The 21968-nt window shown below is 48.7% G+C and overlaps 9 protein-coding genes across 9 annotated transcripts; 5 read left to right on the top strand and 4 right to left on the bottom strand.

Moving 5' to 3' along the window:
- Positions 1–2131: 2131 nt before the first annotated feature.
- On the top strand, positions 2132–3616 carry BHQ10_000836 (uncharacterized protein; the record flags this gene model as incomplete). The annotated part of the gene is made up of 1 exon (XM_040881156.1): positions 2132–3616. One exon carries the CDS (start codon positions 2132–2134, stop codon positions 3614–3616), a length of 1485 nt encoding a protein of 494 aa, XP_040729341.1.
- A 1169-nt stretch (positions 3617–4785) lies between these two features.
- Positions 4786–6526, bottom strand: BHQ10_000835 (uncharacterized protein; the record flags this gene model as incomplete). Its single annotated transcript, XM_040881145.1, has 2 exons — positions 4786–6456; positions 6512–6526. 2 exons carry the CDS (start codon positions 6524–6526, stop codon positions 4786–4788), a joined length of 1686 nt encoding a protein of 561 aa, XP_040729340.1.
- A 365-nt stretch (positions 6527–6891) lies between these two features.
- BHQ10_000834 (uncharacterized protein) lies at positions 6892–8403 on the top strand (the record flags this gene model as incomplete). The annotated part of the gene is made up of 1 exon (XM_040881134.1): positions 6892–8403. The coding sequence occupies one exon, from the start codon at positions 6892–6894 to the stop codon at positions 8401–8403; it is 1512 nt and encodes a 503-aa protein (XP_040729339.1).
- Positions 8404–9073: 670 nt separating this feature from the next.
- On the top strand, positions 9074–10360 carry BHQ10_000833 (uncharacterized protein; the record flags this gene model as incomplete). The annotated part of the gene is made up of 1 exon (XM_040881123.1): positions 9074–10360. The coding sequence occupies one exon, from the start codon at positions 9074–9076 to the stop codon at positions 10358–10360; it is 1287 nt and encodes a 428-aa protein (XP_040729338.1).
- Positions 10361–10986: 626 nt separating this feature from the next.
- Positions 10987–12819, top strand: BHQ10_000832 (uncharacterized protein; the record flags this gene model as incomplete). Its single annotated transcript, XM_040881112.1, has 1 exon — positions 10987–12819. The coding sequence occupies one exon, from the start codon at positions 10987–10989 to the stop codon at positions 12817–12819; it is 1833 nt and encodes a 610-aa protein (XP_040729337.1).
- Positions 12820–13353: 534 nt separating this feature from the next.
- BHQ10_000831 (uncharacterized protein) lies at positions 13354–14861 on the bottom strand (the record flags this gene model as incomplete). Its single annotated transcript, XM_040881101.1, has 2 exons — positions 13354–14392; positions 14443–14861. The coding sequence occupies 2 exons, from the start codon at positions 14859–14861 to the stop codon at positions 13354–13356; spliced, it is 1458 nt and encodes a 485-aa protein (XP_040729336.1).
- A 2185-nt stretch (positions 14862–17046) lies between these two features.
- Positions 17047–17907, bottom strand: BHQ10_000830 (uncharacterized protein; the record flags this gene model as incomplete). The annotated part of the gene is made up of 1 exon (XM_040881090.1): positions 17047–17907. One exon carries the CDS (start codon positions 17905–17907, stop codon positions 17047–17049), a length of 861 nt encoding a protein of 286 aa, XP_040729335.1.
- Positions 17908–18610: 703 nt separating this feature from the next.
- On the top strand, positions 18611–20307 carry BHQ10_000829 (uncharacterized protein; the record flags this gene model as incomplete). Its single annotated transcript, XM_040881078.1, has 2 exons — positions 18611–18659; positions 18899–20307. 2 exons carry the CDS (start codon positions 18611–18613, stop codon positions 20305–20307), a joined length of 1458 nt encoding a protein of 485 aa, XP_040729334.1.
- A 630-nt stretch (positions 20308–20937) lies between these two features.
- On the bottom strand, positions 20938–21885 carry BHQ10_000828 (uncharacterized protein; the record flags this gene model as incomplete). The annotated part of the gene is made up of 4 exons (XM_040881067.1): positions 20938–20954; positions 21007–21421; positions 21482–21569; positions 21638–21885. 4 exons carry the CDS (start codon positions 21883–21885, stop codon positions 20938–20940), a joined length of 768 nt encoding a protein of 255 aa, XP_040729333.1.
- Between the last annotated feature and the right edge of the window lie 83 nt (positions 21886–21968).

Genomic DNA, 21968 nt, shown 5'->3' with positions numbered 1-21968 from the left:
TGGTCGTGGATTCGTCCTACCCGTCACGGCCAAGTGTGTTCGAAAGAGACGTCACAGCCAATGAACGTGGCGAAGTCTGGACTGTCTGTGTAATTGGCTTACAGAAAACACATACGAAAAATACAGAATTTCCTCGTGGCAAACCCGGAAGCCTAAGAGGTGGAGTATGCTTCGCCAGCCTCCAGCCAGACGCTATGAATAGGTCGACAGACCGGTATGGTATGGTCCTGGTATTGTATTTTTCCTTTTCTACGTGTTACGTATTGAAGATCCCTCTGTTGTATTATTGCGTCGACTTGGAGACTTGGAGCTCATGTGTCATTTGATTTTTCTAGTCGTTGATAGGTCTCTCAGTCATGGACAGTCGGTTGGACTGATCACTGCAATCAATTTTGGGGCAAAGTCTGGAGTTTGTAGAAGAAGAGTCATAGCCGAATCCAAGCCACTAGCAGCGTCACCTGCCATTTGGCACCCGCCATCCATATCCATATCCATGCGTCGCTAGTACAGCGACTTTGCTTGATGCTGGCAACTCAATGGCATCAAATCAGAATCATGTGTTCAGTCAATGTGCCCACTCGTATTATGTACGTTGATATCGCTCGATTGCTGTGCAACGCTCCTACGCCTGGCTAGTGACGGTGCCTAGGCGACCGTCAATAATATTCAATACTCGATCGGTCTCAGTGATCCATCATCCGAGACAGGGTGACTGCGTCAGAAGGCAATCCAATTCTTTGTATCCATATGGGATGAAATCAATGGGGCACCTGACTCACTCCGCCGTAGGCTGTAGCTAAGCCTGCGCACTGCTCGTAGGACGTCCTAAGAGAAGGACAAAAATAAAACAAACCAAATGGGACGACTGGGGCGCTTCTGAGTAAAGTATCCTTACAAATCACAACACGTAGGAGCTGCTTAAGGCACGAAACGGTGTTTCAGGCTTTCATCCGAATCCCTTGAGACTAGTGTATCGTACGAAATACTGTTGTGCTGTACCGTAATGTACCGCCGGCACTTTCCGCCGTTACTTTCGTTCCTCTTCTGGCGTCCGGCCGTAGCCCAATGACTAATTACCGTAACTAAGTTACAGAGTACATACGTAGTCACACGGGTTACTTGCACAGCGTGTATGTATCGCCGTTACCTCGGATACCACAGAGACTGCCTAGTGCCGCTGCCACTGGGTGCCCTCGCAGGTAACAAGCTCGTAATTACAGGGACTGGCCAGCTCTAACCGCGCCCACACACACCACGCCGTGTGCTTGCCCCTTCCCCTTCTGAGACTCTCTCGCTCGACTGCCGACTCCCGCTCAAACAAATTAATTTCCTCCTCTCGCTCATTCTCTCTTGCTCCTACCTCACCTCACCTCATTCTACCTCACCACCCATCCTTCTTGTGTTTCTCCATTCTCGATCCAAAAGTCTCTGAAAGCCCTTCGAATATCCTCAATTTATCTATTTTTTGACGAGCTTTTCATTAAGTGTCGTTGACCAAAAAAAAATTATACTTGGTGGTTATCTTTTATCCTTCTACCAAATTTTCGTCGCGGTTATTTTTGACTAAAGATCACACTCCAAAAAAGAGAAACAAGCACTTGTGTCGTGCTTTTTTCTCTATCTTTGCTATTGTGATTGATTACTACTCCGTTATTCGTTTTCTGTCCCCGTTAGTTGCGCGCCCTACCTACGAATTTACGCTCAACGTTCAATCTATCACTCTTTACGCGTCCAAGTCAATCGGCGTCTTCGTCAACAAGACAAGGATATAGGAAAAGATCAACGGGATTCGACAATCACCAATACTAAAACGAACTCTTCGTTCTGAACTGCTTATTTCACGTTTTCGATCTTCAGAACTCCGCTCGTCGACAAGCAGATTGATCACGTCACAACTTCCTACCCATGAGAAGCTACTAGAACACCGTCTGTTTTTCTTTCAAAAGAAGAGCGGCCGCTCGTTGAGCAGCGCTCCCGGGTTCGGGCAGTGGCGGTAGTGTAGACGGTTGGTATCCCTCCAAAAGTTCGATACGAGAAAGACAAGCAATCTCGTTTTCGTCTTGCTGATATCTTTTTCGAGGCCATAGCTCGTCTGCTCTCCGTCGCAACCAATCCTCCTTTTTCTTCAGTCATGCCATCTTTCTACAACCCTGGCCTCCTTGGCCTGCCACCTACTCCGCCTCATCTTCATGGAAACGGCAAAATGGAACTAGACCCTCCATTCTTCGTTACTGGTCATACTTCCTTTCCTCCACGATATCCCCAAACTGGCTGTGAATTCATCGAACAGTACTCCCAGGCAACCTCTTTTGTCAAGTCGGCACCAGCCAATTCTCAACAAACCACGATGTCTATTCGAGGCGGTCGCGACTATGCAGCAGCTCTTCACCAGCAACAGCAACAGCAGCATCAGCACAGCCTAGCTCAGTCGCAATTGGGAGGTCCCCAGTCTCTGTATGGAGTGGTGTCGAACAACGTTCCAACTTTGCCCCCCATTCGATCGAACTTGCACATGCCAGCCAGTTCTGAATCCGCAATTCCGCCCCAGTACCGTCATCACGATGCCCACATCCCGGCGGAAACCCGTATCAAGGAGGAAAAGCCTACTGGTGGAGTTGCCGCTCACCTCGATTACGAGATGGATCAGATGTCCGATTTCGTTGCCGAAACGGCCCAGGGAATGTATGCATTGTACAGCTCCGGAATCAATCTAGATGATATTGACATGCTTGGAAGCGTCTATCCAGGACAGACAATTGTMCCCCCGCCATTCCGGAAATACGTACACCAAATTCTTTCCTCGACGCGTCTCCCTAGTTCGACTATATTGCTTGGCCTCTTCTATTTGGCCACCCGGATGCGTATGCTCTCTGCCAAGGGCGTTTATGCTACTGGTACTGGACAGGTCTACAGAATGTTAACCACAGCTCTGCTGCTGGGCAGTAAGTTCTTGGACGACAACACTTTCCAGAACCGTTCATGGGCCGAGGTCAGCAACATCTCGGTATCTGAGCTCAACACCATGGAACTGGATTGGCTGTTCGCTTTCGAGTGGAAGATCCATGAGCGTATTCACAACAAGAAGGACGGGTTTGGTATTTGGTTGGCCCGTTGGGAAACTTACAAGACGACTATGGCCTCACAAAACAAAGTTCGTCAAAAGTTATCCCCGATTGACACAAACATCACGAGGCAACTCACCATTCCTAAGCCTCTCATGTCCCCCGACGGTCCGATCCCCCCGCAATATCAACGAACCACTGGGTACGAGAACACATGGTTGAATCCTACTGCCTGTGAATATTCTCCTCCTTCCGCTCCACACAGTGGCCCTAACACGCCTGACTACTACAATGGAGGAGCGTGGATGTATTCGAATCCTCCACCTCCATACACGCGTACATGGGCTTCACAAACGGAGTATCCTTCTTTTCCCCACCCTCCTCGTTCACAACCACCGTCGTACCATCATACACCAGTGTACACTGCGCCTATGAATCACTCCGTCTGGACTGGTCATGGCTCTTCCTGTGGCTGCAGTTACTGCTTGAAGCATCATGAACATTATTTTAGCGGTCACACTTTTTCAACCCTTCAACCTATGGTTGCTGGATGAACTGCATATCAAGCGTCAACGACGTTCCAAAAATTCTTGAACATTTTCTTCCTCGTTACTGATTTATCGATTTGGTTTATTTTCTGTTCACTTTGATGATTTCAACCTTCTGACGACGATTCTATCGACTGCGTCAATTTTAACTGATCTTTGAGCCATGTCTCTAAAAGTGCTTGGGGTTTATTTGTTACGATTCTGTTTCCTTCGCTCGCTACAGCCAACTCGTCGCGTCAAGCAACGTCATCTCGGCTTTTCATTGTTTCAATCATATGCTCTTTTGAGCCTTTCATGCGCCCCTCATTCGATTCGAAGTCGTCCGAGCGCCAAAAGTTTCGCCAAAAGATCTTCACGGCTTACGATATTTTTCTTCTTCCTACTAGTACCCCCTTTGATGGATTGGTTTGCGTTTTACCCCTGAATCTGTTGCATGTTGATTGGCGAATACTACCCATAGACCTTGTTATGTTTGTTTTCTCTTCTGATTGATTTATACTTCAGAACGAGGCGTTTGTAATCTCATTCTTCGATTTGATTTGCGACTCTAATCTCCTACACAAAGCGATTTTGTCTTTGATTTATCATGTGAGAGTCTATGTTCTTCCTTCTGACTTTTGTTTTGAATGTTTTCATCAACTCATCAGAAGAAATACCTTGCAAAAAAAAGGCATTGATCATGTTTTATTCTCTTCTCGATCCCTGCAACCATTTTGGGATTCAGCAAAATGGAAAAAAAAAAGTCTTCCGATGGGAGGCACCCAAGCGAAAGGGACTTTATCTTCATTTCTTCAAGTTTTGAAACAAACATATTTAGCATGCTTGATTCTGTCAGCGTTGCAAACCAACATAAAGCGATTTCATTTTCCTTCGCGATGACTTTGTCTTCTTTCCTTATTTCCTTGGTAGAGAAAGGACTAGGGTTTTTTACATCTACGGATGTTTTGAATTACGCACATACGGAGCCTACCATGCACGATAAAATTTGTTGGCAGGCTGTATGTACATCTCTTATGAAACTGTATAAGACCACATGAAGCTGGACTAAAAAAAAAGAATATAATATTGTCTGTACACAACAAACCTTTGAATGATCTTGCTTCGTAGTCAATATGCGGCGTCGTGGTATCATAAATTTCCCCTCTAACCATCTATGTAGTTGCTATAGTTCATACTCAGTATACACTCCCAGAAACACTCTCCTCTTCTCTTCTAAACTGCTCAATCTCAGTGTCTGGTATACTTTCTACAGTATCTGCATTTCCGTTGCCGTCGTTTTCATTGTCGTCATTATCATCGTTATCGTCATCGGCCATGTCACCTAATGCATTCGCCTTGCGTTGATAAGCAGTAGTACTCGGTTTATTCTGATGCTGATGATTGTGATGACTCGTATGATTCTGATAAATGGCCTTTGTAGATCGTCGGGATCTTCGTGATGCCGTGCCAGCCCCTTCGTCGTCGCCGTCGTCTTCGGCGTCTTGTACAGAGTGGTAGGATGTAGAGTATTGGAGGTTAGTGGTGCTGTTGCTGCTGGTGAGCGCAGCGAGTGATTCGCTTTTCTCGGGGAACAGGCCGTCTGATTCAGAGTCTGATATTTCGACGCTGTTCACGCCGCTGGTTGAGCCCCCTCCGTCGCGGCCCGCGAGTTGCAGAAGATGGATGTTTGGGAGGGTTTGAGCTGATGGTCCTCCTTGTGTTGATATGTCTTTGGGGGCGACGTTGTCCCTTACTCTAAGTATTTCGTGTTCACCAGGTTCGCGAGGGTTGACGACACCGCCTAGAGCAATGTATGATGGAGTCTGGTTGGGTGAAGACACGATATCATCAGGATTCTGAGGCTCGATTGTAAGATGAAATTTTGACTTGTCGATGTGAGTCAGCGTCTTCCTATCTTTCAGAGATGGCATTCGTTTGAATGTCTTCTTGCGATCTGTAGAAGGACCGCGCTTTCTTCCATTTGCGTCTGTCGTCTCGCCTCCATCGTCATCCCGAAAAACATCAACCTCATCGCGCCGTGTTGGGCGCCAAGTTGACGATACCGCCTCACCATGCGTACAACCATTAGGACACCCACCCCATTTACGACGTACGGGTACTTCGGCTTCCGGTGACTGTACCTGGCTACCTTTCGATACAGCGGATTCCTCACGTTTGCGCTCTTCTTCCTTCTCCTGCCGGAGAGCAGACCATGTTCGCAATTTGTTCTGCAAGATGAATTTACCATTATCTGGGTTCTTTTCCATGATCACGAATTCGCAATGATTGATGTTTCGTAGATCCTCAAAGTACTCCACGCTGAAATGATACCACTTCATCAGGAACACCCGCGTCATGAGCCCGTGAGTCACCAAAACGCATACACTGGCGAAAGAGTCTTCGCCAAAAAGCCGCCACAGAGACTCGTTGAATCCGCTCACTCGATCGTAGGCGTCTGCTGCGGATTCGCCGTTGGGAATTCGGTAGAAGAAATGCCCATAGTCTGCTCTTTCCTGCCACATGCGCGACATCTCGGCCGAGCATGGCTGAAAGTTCCCAAAATCCTGTTCGCGAAGACGTGGCTCCTCATACACTTTGATTGTATGTCGTGGGAAGGGCGAGGGAGACGGATCGTCCGATGTCAGCGACTCTAGTATCCCCTCTGTTGTCTCGCGCGTTCTGCGGTACGGCGATGTGAAGAAATGTAGCGTGTCATCCGGGCGTAGTAATTCCCGTAGTCTACGTCCTGCCTCGAGCGCTTGCTTATGGCCTTCAGGTGTCAATTTGACTCGGTGGTCTGGTACCGACTGGTGGATTTCGCGGTTCTTGTTTCCTTCAGATTGCGCATGGCGAATCAAGATGATCATCTAGCGTGGGAAGTATGTCAGAAAATACCCCGCACAGTAGTATACCAGTACTCACCCGCGGCTTTCCCATGTTGAAGGCTGGAATCGTCTGTCGTTTGACTAAATCAACTCTAGATGTGCCAATAGCGGGGAAGAAGTGCGCAGTGTATGTACACCGTGTGTTTGATTATATGGCAAAGATACTGGGGGAAAATATGCATTAGTAGTGAATAAAAGTTCAACCGGAAATCAAAAGAGGCAAATTCTCTCTCGTGCCTTGGTGGTTCAATGCGAAACATGCAATGATTCAAAGATCGGATGGAGCAAATGCGGATAGAGTGATTGGCTCCACAGGCGGAAGGCACGAAACAGCCAACTCTCTTCTCTACATCCCGACAACTACTTTGACCTAAGCACTTTGTTGTGCTGAGGGCTGATTAGACTGTCGATACCACCATGACTGACGCTATATTGGAGCTACTCGATCCGCATCTCAACAGCAACAACAATGCTTCGTCACCGTCAACATCCCGCCCGCTACGAGCATCATCAACAGATGCGACGACAACCACCAAATATCTCAACCGCCTGACGAGTTTATCACTTGAACAAATACGAAATAGCGAGCCTCAATCCATATCTCAATCTGCGCACTCTACTCTCCTATCCCTCCAAGCATTGTCTAATCGCTCCCACAAAGCTCTAATATCGTCATCAGACCACCTTTCGACTCTACGAAATCTGATACCATCCTTAGGCCAGGATGTCAAGGCTTTACAGGAGAGGATACCGATCCTCGACTCAGAAGCTGTACGCTTCTCGACTACGTATAGCAAATCGAGCGATAACCCGAACCTAGACAGAAGAAAAAAAGCAATGCAGGTATCGCGAAATGTCGACCGAATATCAGATGTCCTTGAGCTTCCAGCCCTCCTCTCGACCGCCGTTTCTACCTCATCAGCGAATGCCGGACCTAATGCAGGAAGTGCAGCATCGGGAAACTACTCGACAGCTCTCGACTTATACTCTCACATAAAACGACTACAAACCCTCTACCCAGACTCTCCGCTTATAAAGGACATTATATTGCAAGCTGAAGATGCGATGAAGACCATGACCACGAATCTTATAGCCGGGCTAAGAACACAAAACATTCGACTCGCGGCCGCGATGAGGACGATTGGATGGCTCCGACGTGTTGCGCCGGAACTGGAAGACCCGCGAAGAGGTCACGAAACCGGCACAGGATCAGGCGAAGGATCACTGGGAGCACTCTTCCTCGTATGTAGGCTGGCAAATCTAGTTTCGACTTTGGAAGCCCTTGATCCTCTCAGGGAGCTGGCAGACCAAGAAACCCAGCGCAGGGGTGAAGCGGCGGCAGGCGAGCGAGCAGCATCGTCTAAATGGTCTGGAGGCCAACAGACGGAGCGGTATTTGAAGCGATATATTGAAATCTATCGAGAACAGAGCTTTGCAATTGTCTCACTATATAAAAACATATTCACGCCGGAACCAGTTGAGAACGGCTCGAAGCCGATTTCTGTTCCCGGGCTGGACCTCAAATCACTCAACTTGAAAACACAACCACCCGCAAAGCCAACCAAAAAAGTCGATCCTCTTCAAGCACTTCCGCCTGCAGTTGCGACATTCCCGTTATATCTAGTCCGGCTCCTTACGGACACTCTTCGCACCTACCTCCCAAATGTAAGAGACAAGAGCTCACGAGAAAGTCTTTTGAGTCAGGTCCTGTACTGTGCCGCCAGTCTTGGGCGATTGGGTGGGGACTTTAGCATGATCCTTACGGAGCTAGAGGATGAAGAAGTCGAGGACGAGACAATTGTCCCTGAATGGGAGGAAGTGATGCGCAAACATCGGGCGTTGGCAGGGAGACTCGAGCAACTTACCAGCGGTCAAGCTGCTGGGGGTGCTACCAAGAGTATCTCCCGAGTGACCTCCCCAGTACATTGAGTCTTATATACACGATGAGATGACGATAATGAGCAGTAGACATAATCAGAGCACATATGTTGGCATGAATATCCTGTACTCTTTACTAGGTATATCGAAGACTGCCGTATGCCAGTACCCATTCTTAGGACAGGAAGTACCAGAAGTAGAGTCACAAGCATAAATAGGTGGGTTTCCATGCTAGAGATACCCGAGAGATAGATACTTAGATAGAAGTGGGGGCAGGCCCGCTTCGTACCCGTCGGTCTCGCCCCGGAGTCACTGGCCGGTGTCACTTGCTGACTCTCTCTCTCTCTTTCTCTTCCTCAACTCCGCCCTCAGCAGGACGCTGGACAAGCGCTCTTTGTTTCATGAGACACTTATACTTAATGAATACTTTCATATTATACTGTATCTTTATTCAAGGCTCTATCGTTTGTATGGTCGGTGCACTGATCTCAATACCTCTATTATATTAATACCATGCATTGGTCATTTCCTCGGACACTCGATCAGCCCTGAATATATGCACACCACGGTTTGTGCAGACTAGAACTTACCGTATCTGACTGCGGCAGTTGGCCAGTCGTTGATATAGAAGTTGATCTCAGGGGTCAAGAGGAAGGGGAGACTTCAACGCTTTACAATACATCTCAGCCCATAACTCCGAACTCACTCAAAGCCCGATCCCATGGCCCTCTCTGCGTCGGCGCCGCCAGCCGGCATGATGATCGATCCCACGAAGCAAGGCGATTACCCGATCCTTCTCGGGGACCAACTGGCGAAAAAGAACGGAGGACATGCCTCCACATTCATAAACATCACATATAACCACAAGAGCAAGTCGGCAACGGCGAATCAACGGACGAAAATCACTCGATCTCCTACTTCACAAGATATATACAACCTCACGATCACGGACAAGGCTGGGAATGCTGAGCAGACATCGCTCGAGTACAAATATAAAGGCAGCATAGATCCGTCCATACCGGTTCAGGGCTCTGAAGCAAGGAATCTTGTTCTAGTCTTTGATCCGAGCCGGAAAGCGTTTATTCTAGAGTCTGTGAGCACAAGCTTAAACTTCAATTTGCGCGCTGCACCGGGAAAAAATAAAGACGTGATTGAGCAATATGAGCAGTTACATACTCTGGGCGACGATGGAGATCATGCGCCCCGGGACGAGAGCGATGATGAGAAGCCAGAAGATGCTGACCAGGATAACCCTTACGATTTCAGGCATTTCCTCAAGAGGCCTGAATTGGAAAAGGCCAAGTCGACGCTGTCGACGACCACGACACCAGACCCTCATGGGGCTATCAGCACAGCCAATACGCCTGCAATGCAACCAACAAAGGTAGAGGTTAAAAAGATGGCACCTAGGCCCAAACAGCAGACGAATCCTTTGCGGCAACCGAGACGAGCACCAAAAGCTAAGCCAACCAGTGTATCTTCTACAACGAAGGGGAAAGCACAGCCCAAGTCGGCGCCGCGTGTCGATCCTGAGGATGATATTGCCATCTCTGAGGCAGAGCAGTCTGAGAAGGAAGAGGATGACTATCAACATCCAAAGTCTAGTCAGGCTGTACCTTCACCAAGTTCTAATATAATCGTCGACGGAGATCTCATCATCGATATGGGCTCTCCACCCACACGGCCCGCATTCAAGGTCGATCCCACTCACTTCTCATCCAGTGACCAATCCGCACACGGTACGGATGAGGAGGGGAATGAGGAGGACGATGAAGAAATTGAAGATTTTCGTCTACCTTCTCCTGCCAGACATGATGCGAGAGTTGCAACGTCCGCCGCTGCAGCGGAACCAGAAGTCGCCGACGAGGATGAAGATGAGGATGAAGATGCTCTGGCAGCAGAAATGGAAGCGGCGTTTGAAGAGGAGGCATCGAGGACACAGAGCCTGCAGCAGACTCAACGATATGTTCCGAGCGATGACGAGAGTGAAGTTAGTGAGGAAGAGTGATCTGGCATCACTCCCTTCTATGTGTACGAGAACATATTGCTGTTTCAAACAGTATGTTTGGAGATTTGAGATATCTGACAAACTATTTGATGTCATCCACGGAAGACCACTGAGGAGTCTTGGGTTGCTTTCACCATTTTGTTCTTATTTTGTATTCAGATACCACATATATGAATCGGGCACATCTAGCAAATGCTATATACTTAGTTTCACTTTTAATACGCATAATCGTATCAATAGTGTTTGTTAGTGATGCGTAGTGAGCGTATTTAGGCAATGGAGTCATTGGGCGGGCGGTAACAGCCGGCAGAAAACCGCCGCGGACATTGATTGGATTCCACGCCCTTCAACCTCCAACCGATACTTTTACCATATCATCTATAACATATTTGTCTCGTCTTCTTTACTGCATTAAACTCTTCCCTGCTTGGCAGCACGAAGCTGGGCGCGTCTCGCCATGTTTAATATATTCTCTGATATGTCTTAGTAGCACTGAGAAGCTGAAAGGTATTGGAGGAAACTGTCATTGACCTCACGTTCGGCAGCAGCTGGCAAAGGAAGCCATCAATACTGCCATACTCCCCTTAAGTTGAAGGATTTACGATACAGTCGATAGACTATACTCCATGGAATCTACGTCTCAACATCCTCCGCGACGACCGGTGCCGGCGCCGTCGAATAACGTCATCGTCGAATCGCAAAAGCAATGGTACTTCACCGATGAAGAGCTTACCAGAACACCGTCACTGCTCGACGGTATGAGTCTAGAGATGGAGCACATGCAGCGCAGCAAGGGCGTCAACTTCATCGTCCAAGTGGGGATTATGCTGAAGCTTCCACAGCTCACACTGACAACGGCCGCTGTTTTCCTACATCGATTCTTCGTGCGACACAGTATGGTTGATATTCCCCGAAGACCTGGTCTACATCCATATTCTGTCGCGGCGGGGKGTCTATTTCTAGCCAGCAAGGTGGATGAGAATTGTCGCAAGATAAAGGAATTGGTGATCGCCTGCTGTCGCGTCGCGCAAAAGAACAACAACCTCGAAATCGACGAACAGAACAAGGAATTCTGGAGATGGAAGGATACGTTACTTGCATACGAGGATATGTGTCTGGAAGCGCTATGTTTCGACTTGCAGTTGGAACAACCGCACAAAATCTGCTATGAATTTCTGTGCTATTTCGGCAAAAATGACCACAAAGGTTTGCGCAATGCGGCTTGGGCGTTTCTCAATGACTCGAACTATACTGTTCTCTGTCTGCAATTCTATCCGCGAACGATCGCTGCAGCTGCCCTCTGGGCTGGCGCCAGATTATGTGATGTCGCATTCGAAGATGACGAAGAAGGCCGTCCGTGGTGGGTACAGATCGATGTCAACCTCTCCGAAGTCCGACGCGCCGTTAGTCGCATGGTTCAGCTCTATGAACGGAACATAACTGTTCACCGACAGGCTCATGAGTACCCAACTATGCCGACGGATGGTGATAATGGTCAGGAGATGACGCGCATCGTCAACCCCAATCCTCACAACGTGACGGAGTCATTATCGGCAGGAGAATCGAATGGCCGCAAACGATCGAGAGAACCTGAAGAGGGAGGCCGCCCGTCTCCAGCGAGAAATCTGTACCCCACTGAAAGCAATAACCATACTCAAGAGCCATCGCCGAAACGCCAACGCTTAACTCCTGATCCGACTAGGACGTCGATCAAGTCAGAGAGCCCGCGCAGCCTTGCGAATGGACATCATCAGTCATCTCGAGCTTCTTCGCGCATTCCTTCTGCAGCCATGGACGATACACATCGACGGCATCCTCTTCCCCCGCCACCTCCGCCACCGGATGATGCGGTCCAACAACGGATAGACGAGATTGTGCAGCAGGGAATGTCACGGGGTGATAAGGGTGGGCCTAGTGCAGGTCGCAATGATACTTATTATGGTCGCCATCGCGAGTGGGATAGAGATCGTGAAAGAGATAGAGATAGAGATAGGGACAGAGACCGAGATAGATACAGAGACCTCGACAGATACATGGACCGCGACCGAGATCGAGACCGTGAGCGAAGCCGTGATCGCGACCGCGACTGGCGCAGATCAAACAGTTACGAAGCAGACTACAGAGAGCGCAACAGCCGAAGCAGAGACTACCGCGACGAAAGAAACCGAAACCCCAACAACAAAGACAGACTACCACAACGCGAAAGAAGACGCTCATCAACGACCAATGAATCTTTACCACAGCGTCCACCACCCCCGGCATCAACAACATCATCACAACGACCATCAGAGGAAAGGAGGAGAGGCGAACCGAACGAGGAAGGCGAGATATCGGAGGAAGGTGAGCTCGTTACAAACAATCACAACCATGCTCACAACGAGCGAAGTCACAAACCCGACGAGAACATGGGCAACGGCGATGACGATGGCGGTGGTGGCAGCGAGGAGGGGGAGCTCTGATTGCGATAATCTTGGATACATTCATACTTTACAAACATATTCTTAGTTTTTAATTTCATCTAGAGAATAATCATACCCATTCCAAAGGCCCGTTACATTCTAATTTCTACTAGGAAAAAAAGAGAAAACTTGTTGGTGTTGCTTCGCTTCGCTTTTCATTCACTCTCTTGCTCTTTCTCGCCTTCTCTTTCTTCTCCGATTCCACTTTTGTTTATTTGAATCGTACATGTTTTGAACGCCAAAGTAAGAAATCTTGAGGAGAAAATTCCTGGCCTGTAAACAAACCATAAGGTATAACATAATTATGAAAACATGTACAGATAGTAAGAGAAGAGAAGATGAAAAAAAACCCTAAACACCAAAGGCAGGTCAACCAAGCCGAACCTACCAAACCAGTACACAAACAAAAAGACAAAACCGTGCTTGAGTATCATGCAAATTGTTGGAAACCAAAAATAAACAACGAGGTATCAATCAGAACTCTTTATGGCAAAGAGGGGAGAGGGATGGTATCAATGAGGTGAGAAGATATCATTAAAAGTCGCCAAACATTGCATCCAGCTCGTCGACCTCTACGGTCTCCGGGCTGCGAAGATCGGCCCAGGAATCTATGACCATTTCAAAGTCAAAGGTTTGAGAGTGTTTGAGATCCATGACCGACTTGGTCGGGAAGCCGGTCTCGACCACGTCAAATGAGCGCTTTAGGGATGGTTCTGTAGTGGTGATGGTGGTGATCGGACGGGCGGGGTCGGATGTATAAGCGCCACTGGCGCTGTCTAGTGCAGGAGGGACATCCGCAAGCTCAGCTTCGGATAGTGCAGTCGTGCCAGACGACAATGAAGAAGCAACCGAAGTGAGCGATGGAGACGGCGAGGTACCGAACAAAGTGGCGACGGCGGCGTCGTCAGGATCTTGTTCCTGATCGCGAGAGCCACCATGCGAAAAGTAATCTTCGTATTGATTTTGTTCGCTGATTGACGCGGTGAGAAGATCCTCATCCATAGGCGAACCGGGAAATCTGACAACCTGGGCCTCTTGCGACTCATCGACAGGGATGCTCAAGGCAGTCAGACTACTCTGTCGGCTGGCCTTCTCTTCTGATGCTCGTTCGCGCAAAGAGCTGGCGGTTTGAGTGAACTCCCGCTCGTCACCTTCCAGTGGCGGCGAGGCGGCTCGATGATTATGCGACAGGCGATGGCTGTTGTTATGATTTGCATGAGCACCAGAAGTGTGGCGCGCATTAAAGGTATCATGCTCCTCGAACTCAGGAGAAGACAAGTCGATCTCCGGACTAGGACTGAGTCGCGACCGCTCGCGCGCCATCGCATCATCCTCGTCTTGATCGACGCTTCCACTCGAGAGGCTCGGAGTCAATCGTTTCTCATCCATCGCGACCATGTCTTCCAGGTTTTCAGGTAAAGGCTGGTGCGGAGTGTTCGTAAGATAATAAAACACCTTTCGAGGATGCACATTGATGAGCTCTTTACCGATAGGGCATGGCGACAGAGCAGTCCATGAACGCTTCATATAGGTGCTGAGTCGAGAGGAAAGTAACGCAGCAGGGTTTGCGGAACTATGGGATGTTAGTAAATATTGCGTGAAGACACAAGTATTCAGACTTACTTGGCGACAGTGTCGTTGACTTTGACTAGGACGGCAGCCAGCTCGCGCACTAAATGAGGCTTGTTCCCTGTCTTCTCCAATTGCTCAATGGCGGCGACGACGACATCGTCGTTGATGCCTTCGGTGTCGATTTTCATGGCGACATCGACGGCATCGCCGGGTGAGGGTGGCGGAGTATGTTCATAAGCGCCTCTGCTGTTCCTTATGCGACCAGTGGCGATCTTCTGCGACTTGTCGGCGTCGACGGCATCATGCGACCTCTTGACTTTCTTGGAAGGATGGGTCAGTTCGTCCAGTGTCGTCGAGCCCGACGTGGAACTCTTTGAAGCCGAAGGAGACCTATGCGACCGAGAAGCGTTAGGCAAGTGAATGCCTAACGAAGGGAGCGACAACGACTTTCGACGTGTGTTGTAGGGCATTCTGAGAATGGTGTCGGGGGGTAAGGGGGGAAGGGTCGGAACTTGCGCGAAAAATAAAAATAACGGGTGTATAGCGAACGAAGGAAAGGGTTGATTAATTACAAAAACAATACCAAGGATAGAAGATGAAATGGATAGTAGTAATAAAATAGTAGCAATAATAAAACAAGAGTAATAATGACTATAATGATCGAAGGGGGGATGATGGGGGTGATGAGTGATGATACAATGATACAAAAGGCATGCAAGCTGAAGAGGATAGAGGGAAGATGGATGAAGGAAGAGATCGAAGGGCGGAACAAATCGGCAGACGGTGTTTGGTGTGTCTGATGGAGGGTGGAGACCAGAGACAGAGCTGCGAAAAAAAATACGTAAAGGGAGGAAGAAAAAATAGAGACTGCTCTGCCGTGACAGTGATTGGGTTAAGAGACAAGTAATATGGAGCCGGTAGTCTTCTGTTTTGGAAAGTTTTTATGCAAGACCCAGAAAAAATCGATTCCAAAGAATGCGACCAGTACGACGTGGGTATCTTGGAGAATATTTGGGAGGAGGCGATGTATAAGTAAACTGAGGGTGAGGCAGCAAGCAATCCCAACGCAACGGCTGACCGAACAATCAGCGTGAAATAAAACACTTCCTATAGGAGAAGGGCAAAAAAAAAAAATATGAGCCGACCGACACGGCGGGAAGAGACAGGCTGGGCTAGACTGGGGACACTAGAGTAGCTTGTAGTACTAGCGACCGTCCAGCAATAACGGCTGCTGAAGCACACCGCCTGGCGAGTACGTAGAGGAGTAGTTCTTCGAAGTGATTAAACGACGATGCAGGGGCAAAGCAGATCGGATGGATATCACGGATAGGGGAGTTGAAGATTGAACGGTGGTCGGAAGATCCTCGGATCGTTCTCTTCCAACGAAGTTGCTGGACGAGGCAGAAGGGGCAGGGGGGCAAATGGCCGCTGGGTCTATGACGAGGAACAGGACGTCACCACGACAGCGAGCGACGAATCAGAGGCCGAGTTGGCGCAGATGAATAGTTTCACTTTCACTACTATGTAGTACTCCTTTCTCAGAGGTGAAGGTACATAGTACAAGAGAGACGATGCACGAAGTGGATCAAGAAGATCAAGAAGATCAAGAAGAGGAGCAAGAAAAAAGGGGATGGCCGAGTCAGTGGCTCCTTCCTTCTGTTCAATCCGAATACAGACGGAGGCAGGAGGCAGGAGGCAGGGAGGCAAAAATTGAAACAGTCGACCAGGCGCTAAGCCAATCACAGCCTAGTGCCTCAGCAGCCCAGCAGATCCTGGGATAGGCACGCTAGGCTATATGAAGACTAGCGCTCCCATTCCACTTGTCGGTGGAGACTGGAGTGCAGCGGGTATTGCCCTAGCCATATCTGGTTAGCCGGGTCTAAGTTTTTTCGCAGTCCCTGTCCCATCTTACTGCGTACATATTATTTAATACGTACTTAGTATTTACACTTCGTACGTAGGCGATAGTCAAGGCAGTCGGAACACAGGGATGCCTCCCCATCCAATCAACTTTCATTTCTTGTCATCACAACTTGTCGACAGCTTTCATGTACGCCACTACGGTTGCCTTGATATCACGTCACTTGAGTATTTCTTACCGACATTTGGATAACATCTGTCTCAACTCTCCCCGGAAATATCCAATAGCAGCGAGAACAACACACCGTATCAAGTCTGTACGGAGTAAAGCATCAGCCCCACTGTCGCGTGGAATGGTGGTCCTTTCATCTGATTTGGCAGTGCTTGCCATGACAACTGCCTGCACTGCAGAAGTGCGTTTACGTGGTAGCCATTCCTACGTAGCATTATTTCGAATCTGCGCTTCACCGACTCAAGTCCTCAGCTTACTTGCGGAAGTACTCCGTACAAGGTATTACTATATTACACCGCGACTACACAGTACATACTAACCCCAAGTCAAGTATCATGCCACCCTTTTATTTACATTTGGATAAATCAAGTTTTGATCTGGCTCGTCTTGACGCCAATTGGTCGGCGGATCGGTGGCTTGCCAGCCATATCATATGTAGTCTGTCGGGCTAGTCCGCATACGGCAGTCGCAGTGTACATTGCAGAATACATCTACAGCATGTAGGTACACCAATGCATGCTTTCGGTCGACTATTATACAATATGATACATACTCTATCAACTCTAAGTTTGGGTCCTCGGCCTCAAAACCGCCCTCCACGTCGTCCCCAAATGATACCGCTGAATCTCCACAACCTCCAATCCACTCTGCTCGATGATCTGTCCGATGTCTCGATTCCACCAGCATCCGTGTCGATGCGCGTGTGCAGGCGCAAGATTGTCTAGAATCTTGTTCAGCCAGTCATAATGCGATCTACCATGCTCCAGCAGCAAGATCTGCCCTCGTTGCGGCTCTGTGATCGATCCGAGATGTCGTAAGAGTCCGACGGGATCTGGTGTAGAACAAAGACCCATAGTTTGTATTACGGTATCGAAATGGGACCGTGAATATACCCATTCAGGGAATTTTGCAGAAGTGTCGGCCACTGGACCGACCTTTTTGGCGTCTTCGGTACGAAATGCAGCCTTTGCAAACTCAGGATGTAGCCTTCTAAACTTGTGTCGCGCAATCTCAACCATCTGCGAACTCAGATCGACAAAAGTCACCGACCGACACCCTTGCAAGACAGGACGGCCTCGTTCATCAAGCCCTCTTTTCTCACCTAGTTGATAGTACTCCATGTTTCGGCCCGTACCACAACTAACCTCAAGAACATCTCCACGGGCCATCTGAACGAGCTCTTTCCTCCTTTTGCCTAACCGCATGAATTTCTCGCCGAGCTCGACTTCGGCGTCGTAGCCCATTGCGGTGGAATTGTAGCGATCAGAGACATCTTCAGGCACCTTGAGAGTTTTGGATTGAGCGACTGCTTGGCTATAGGATGAGTATAGGTAACCGCAGTAGGTACTGATACCCAGCATGCCCACGGCGAAGATGGTCATCATTCGCGGGGACATTCGGCGGCCAGCTGTTGGAGCTGTCATAACATCGCGAAATGCATCAGTTCTTCTATAGAATAATGAGCTTCATTCCAGCATATAGGCTGATAGATGAACATACGTAGGCCTTTTCGATTGTGATGGTTGCTTTCCAGCTACCGGGTCTCGCTGCACCCTTTTGATCCTGGTGCTATAGAATCGTAACAACTCGCGGGAGGTCTTGTCGCCAGTTGGCGAGCTGTGTATATTTATCATAATCATATCAATCTTTATTGAGTGGTAAATCCTGCTACCATGACAACGTGATGCGATATATGGCTGTTCATTTATCAAAAGCTGAGTTGATCTTCCGGACTGAGAATTAAGCATCGACAGGCTAGTCCTAATTGGGCGTGGTGCATATAAATGTATCGCCATCTGCGAGTTCCTCAACGTCTTTATTTTCTGATCACTGCTTCATTTACTAGTGATTCCAGAAACTGTAAATACATCGTCGAGCAACCAGTGTTGTCATGCTGCTTGAGTCCTCCCAAAACGTCGGCTGTCGAAGCTGGCTTCCACCATGAACAACCACGGAACAGCTCCGAGATCGCAGACTAATCGATTCAAAGTCCACTGCCTCCACTGCCTAACGGCTCTCTATCAGCTGGAACCAACTCGCACACTATTCCACACGTATACACTGCCACCATCAGCTTCTATATCTCACGTTGATTTGTACATATTGAAAAGTCTTCCAGGGCTCTCAATGGAGCTACCAGAGACGATCTTGATTGTCGGAGGCGGGGTGTTTGGATGTAAGTATCAGCCTCGACTGACGACGTGCCGTGGATCGTTCAGCTGCATTACTAGGTGGTATTTATGCGGACAGTCAGACAATTGTCTTGACTTGCGAGCATGAGACGGGAGACACAAATATCCCAGGGTGGCTGCTGGACTGAAGCGGAGCATATCACCATGCACAGTCTCAGCAATAGCATTCTACCAACGCCGAAGTTGCAGGAGACTTCTTAGTAATCACACTAATTGGGCACAGTATCAACCGCCTTGTCACTCTCAGAACGCCATCCCAACAAGAAAATAACTCTAATCGAAGCCTCGTCCACAATCCCCAACCCACACGGCTCATCAGTCGACACCTCACGCATTATTCGCGCAGACTACTCAAATCCCGCATACGCCAAACTCGCGGCAGATGGGATCAAGAAATGGCGCAGTACAGAATGGGGTCAAGAAGGTCGCTACACAGAAAATGGCCTGGCTCTACTATATACAGAAGGCAACTCTGATTCCGAGAACTACACGAAAAAGAGCTACGAGAACGTGAAAAGGTTGTTGCAGGAGGAAGGCGAAAGCCTGGAAAGTATTGCGGAGAAATTGGTTTATCTACCAAACCAAGCCGCGTTGGAGAAAGTTGTACCGCGATATGCGGCGGGCATGAACATCTCAGGAGGGTATCTCAATCGAGGATCAGGATGGGGTGATGCCGAAGCTGGTGTGCGATTCGCAAAGCAGAAACTTGATCAGACGGGCAAAGTCGACGTCAAGCATGGGGAAGTAGAAAGATTGCTGTTTGAGGAGACATCGTCAACTTCCCAGGCCAAAGTTACTGGCGTTATACTGAAGGATGCCACTGGCAGCACCTCGATAATCAAGGCAGACCTCGTCATCCTTGCCACCGGTGCATCGACAGGCAATTTAGTCGATCTGCGCGGCATCGTCGACGCTACAGGTCAGGTATTGGCATACATCAAAATCACCGACGAAGAGCAGGCCCAACTTGCAGATATGCCCACCATCCTCAGCTTCTCGACAGGTATGTTCATCATCCCTCCACGAAACAACCTGCTCAAAATCGCTCGCCACGCATATGGTTACTTGAACCCGTCGGATGTTCCGATACCTGGTGCTACCACCACCTCTTCATCATCACACACCATGAAAATCAGTCTGCCCGTGTATGACCTAGCAATCCCAGCCGAGGGGGAGAGAGCATGTCGCCAGGCGCTACGTGAAATTCTACCTCTGTTCGCCGAGAGACCGTTTGCGCGGACCAGGATATGTTGGTACTCGGATACGTATGTTATCCAGCCCCCCTTTCATATACCCGAGTTGTACTTTTATATACACGAAACAAAAGACTCACCCATGAACAGCCCTACCGGCGACTTCCTCATATCCTACCACCCATCCCATGCAAACCTCTTCCTCGCCACCGGCGGCAGCGGCCACGGCTACAAATTCTTCCCTGTGCTCGGAGATCAAATTGTGGACGCCCTCGAGGGCAGACTAGATGCCGAATTACAGCAATTGTGGAAATGGCCGGAGCAGCGACATATTACTGAAAAGCACGGTGGAGAGTTTGTGGTGACCAAGGACGGGAGTCGGTCGGGGAAGATCGGGATGGTATTAAAAGATGAGCTTGCAAAGTCTAGTCGTTTATAAGAAATGGGGTCTAGAAGTTTACATTAGAGGTTGAGTGACTACTATTACAACAAAGATGCATATTTTGCAAGTTCTTGCATTTCTTCGACTACTACTGAATACGTAGTCATTGAGTATTGAATAGTAGCATTGCTTCGAGGTAGCGACCCGGAGGGCTACCATCGATAGCAATCTGCCACACCATCTCATCAACAATACAAAGGAGTAAGTGATGAGGCTGCAACCGAAGTGATGATTAGTTTAAAGCAAGGGGGAAACATGAACAGGCAGGCACTGATTCGACCAGCGCAGATTGTACCGCCCATATCAAGAAAGTGGAAAAACAGTCTGCGGTTATGCAACCTTCTAATATAACAGTTTGGGAACGGATTCTTTTGAAGAGAAGAGGAAAGAGAAAAACCCGAAGAGTGAATCGAAACGCTAAAACGCCGTTAAAATGCTTAACATCAACCAATCGTGATAGGGCGAGTCCGGGTGGATGTGGAGGTAGTTCGATCGAACGGTCAGATGACGAACGACGAGTAACACATCCCGGTGGACTATGTTAGAAGAACAATAATGTTAATACATGAGTTTGAAACTGGAGCGAAGATTACCACATAAGCGGCAATCTCACCGAGTGACCAACCCTTATGTCTTGCGGAAATCTGATTATTTGTTAGTCGTGAATAGTTTTACAAAAGCTTGTAGCAAACATACCAGAAAGCACAGGGTAGATCAGCTCAAAGGCTTGGTATATCTCCTCGCGGACTTTAGCACCGGTAAGGACGATCTTGCCGCTGACGAATATTAAGAGGACGATCTTGGGCTTCATCATACGGTAAATTAGACCAGGGAAAAGCTCAGGCTCGTAGGAACTGAAGTTGTGATGGCGCGATGCAAGTCCTTCCAAGCGAATGGGGAATTTGATATCACACGAGCCGACAATGTTCTGGATCTTGAAGTCCGTGAACTTGGCATTGAAACCGAGCTTCTGGATAATACGAGCGTATTTGCGCGACGCGAGTTTCGAGTCATCTTCCGACTTGGCACCAGTAACGACCATCTTGCCTGAAGCGAAGATCAAAGCAGTGGTCTTGGGCTCACGAATACGCATGATGACGGCAGCAAAACGCTAGACAAGGAATGCCAGTTTAGTAAAAGTTGCAACCAAGACACTTCAAGTTCGTAGTACCTTTGGGTTATACTCCGCATTTCGAGCATGGAGTGCAATGGTCTTCAGGTCCAAACGGCAGTCAAGGTTGACAGTCGCCACTATGTTTCTTCAAGCGAGAAAAGGTCTTGTTCAGCTTTCTGGTGGGCCAGAAAAGACAGCAAAGTGTATACTCACTGCAAAGTAGGCACAATGCCACTCCCCACATTGTTTGCACCAGGAGTCGCAGCTGGAGTCGCGGGTGTCACCCCATTGCCGTTGGCATTTGCTCCCTGCTGCTGACCATTCAACCCAGCCAAGTTGCCTTCCTTTTCTGAAGAAGGCGGAGTCAGGTCTCCGGCGCCCCCGGGAAAGGACAGCGATGCTGGTGAGGTGAAGGCTTTTGCCTGCTGAGCATTCGAAGGATGAGTTGTAAGTGAATCCATGATGACGATCAATGTATCACTGTCGTATTGCCAGTAGTGGTGTTGCGAGAGAGTAGCCTGATGTGAAGCGATTTGAAGCATCA

This window comes from Talaromyces amestolkiae, assembly GCF_001896365.1.
Source record: "Talaromyces amestolkiae strain CIB chromosome Unknown scaffold1.1, whole genome shotgun sequence".
In the NCBI taxonomy this organism is placed as follows: Eukaryota; Fungi; Ascomycota; class Eurotiomycetes; order Eurotiales; family Trichocomaceae; genus Talaromyces; species Talaromyces amestolkiae.
This window is presented reverse-complemented; position numbering and strand designations above follow the sequence as displayed.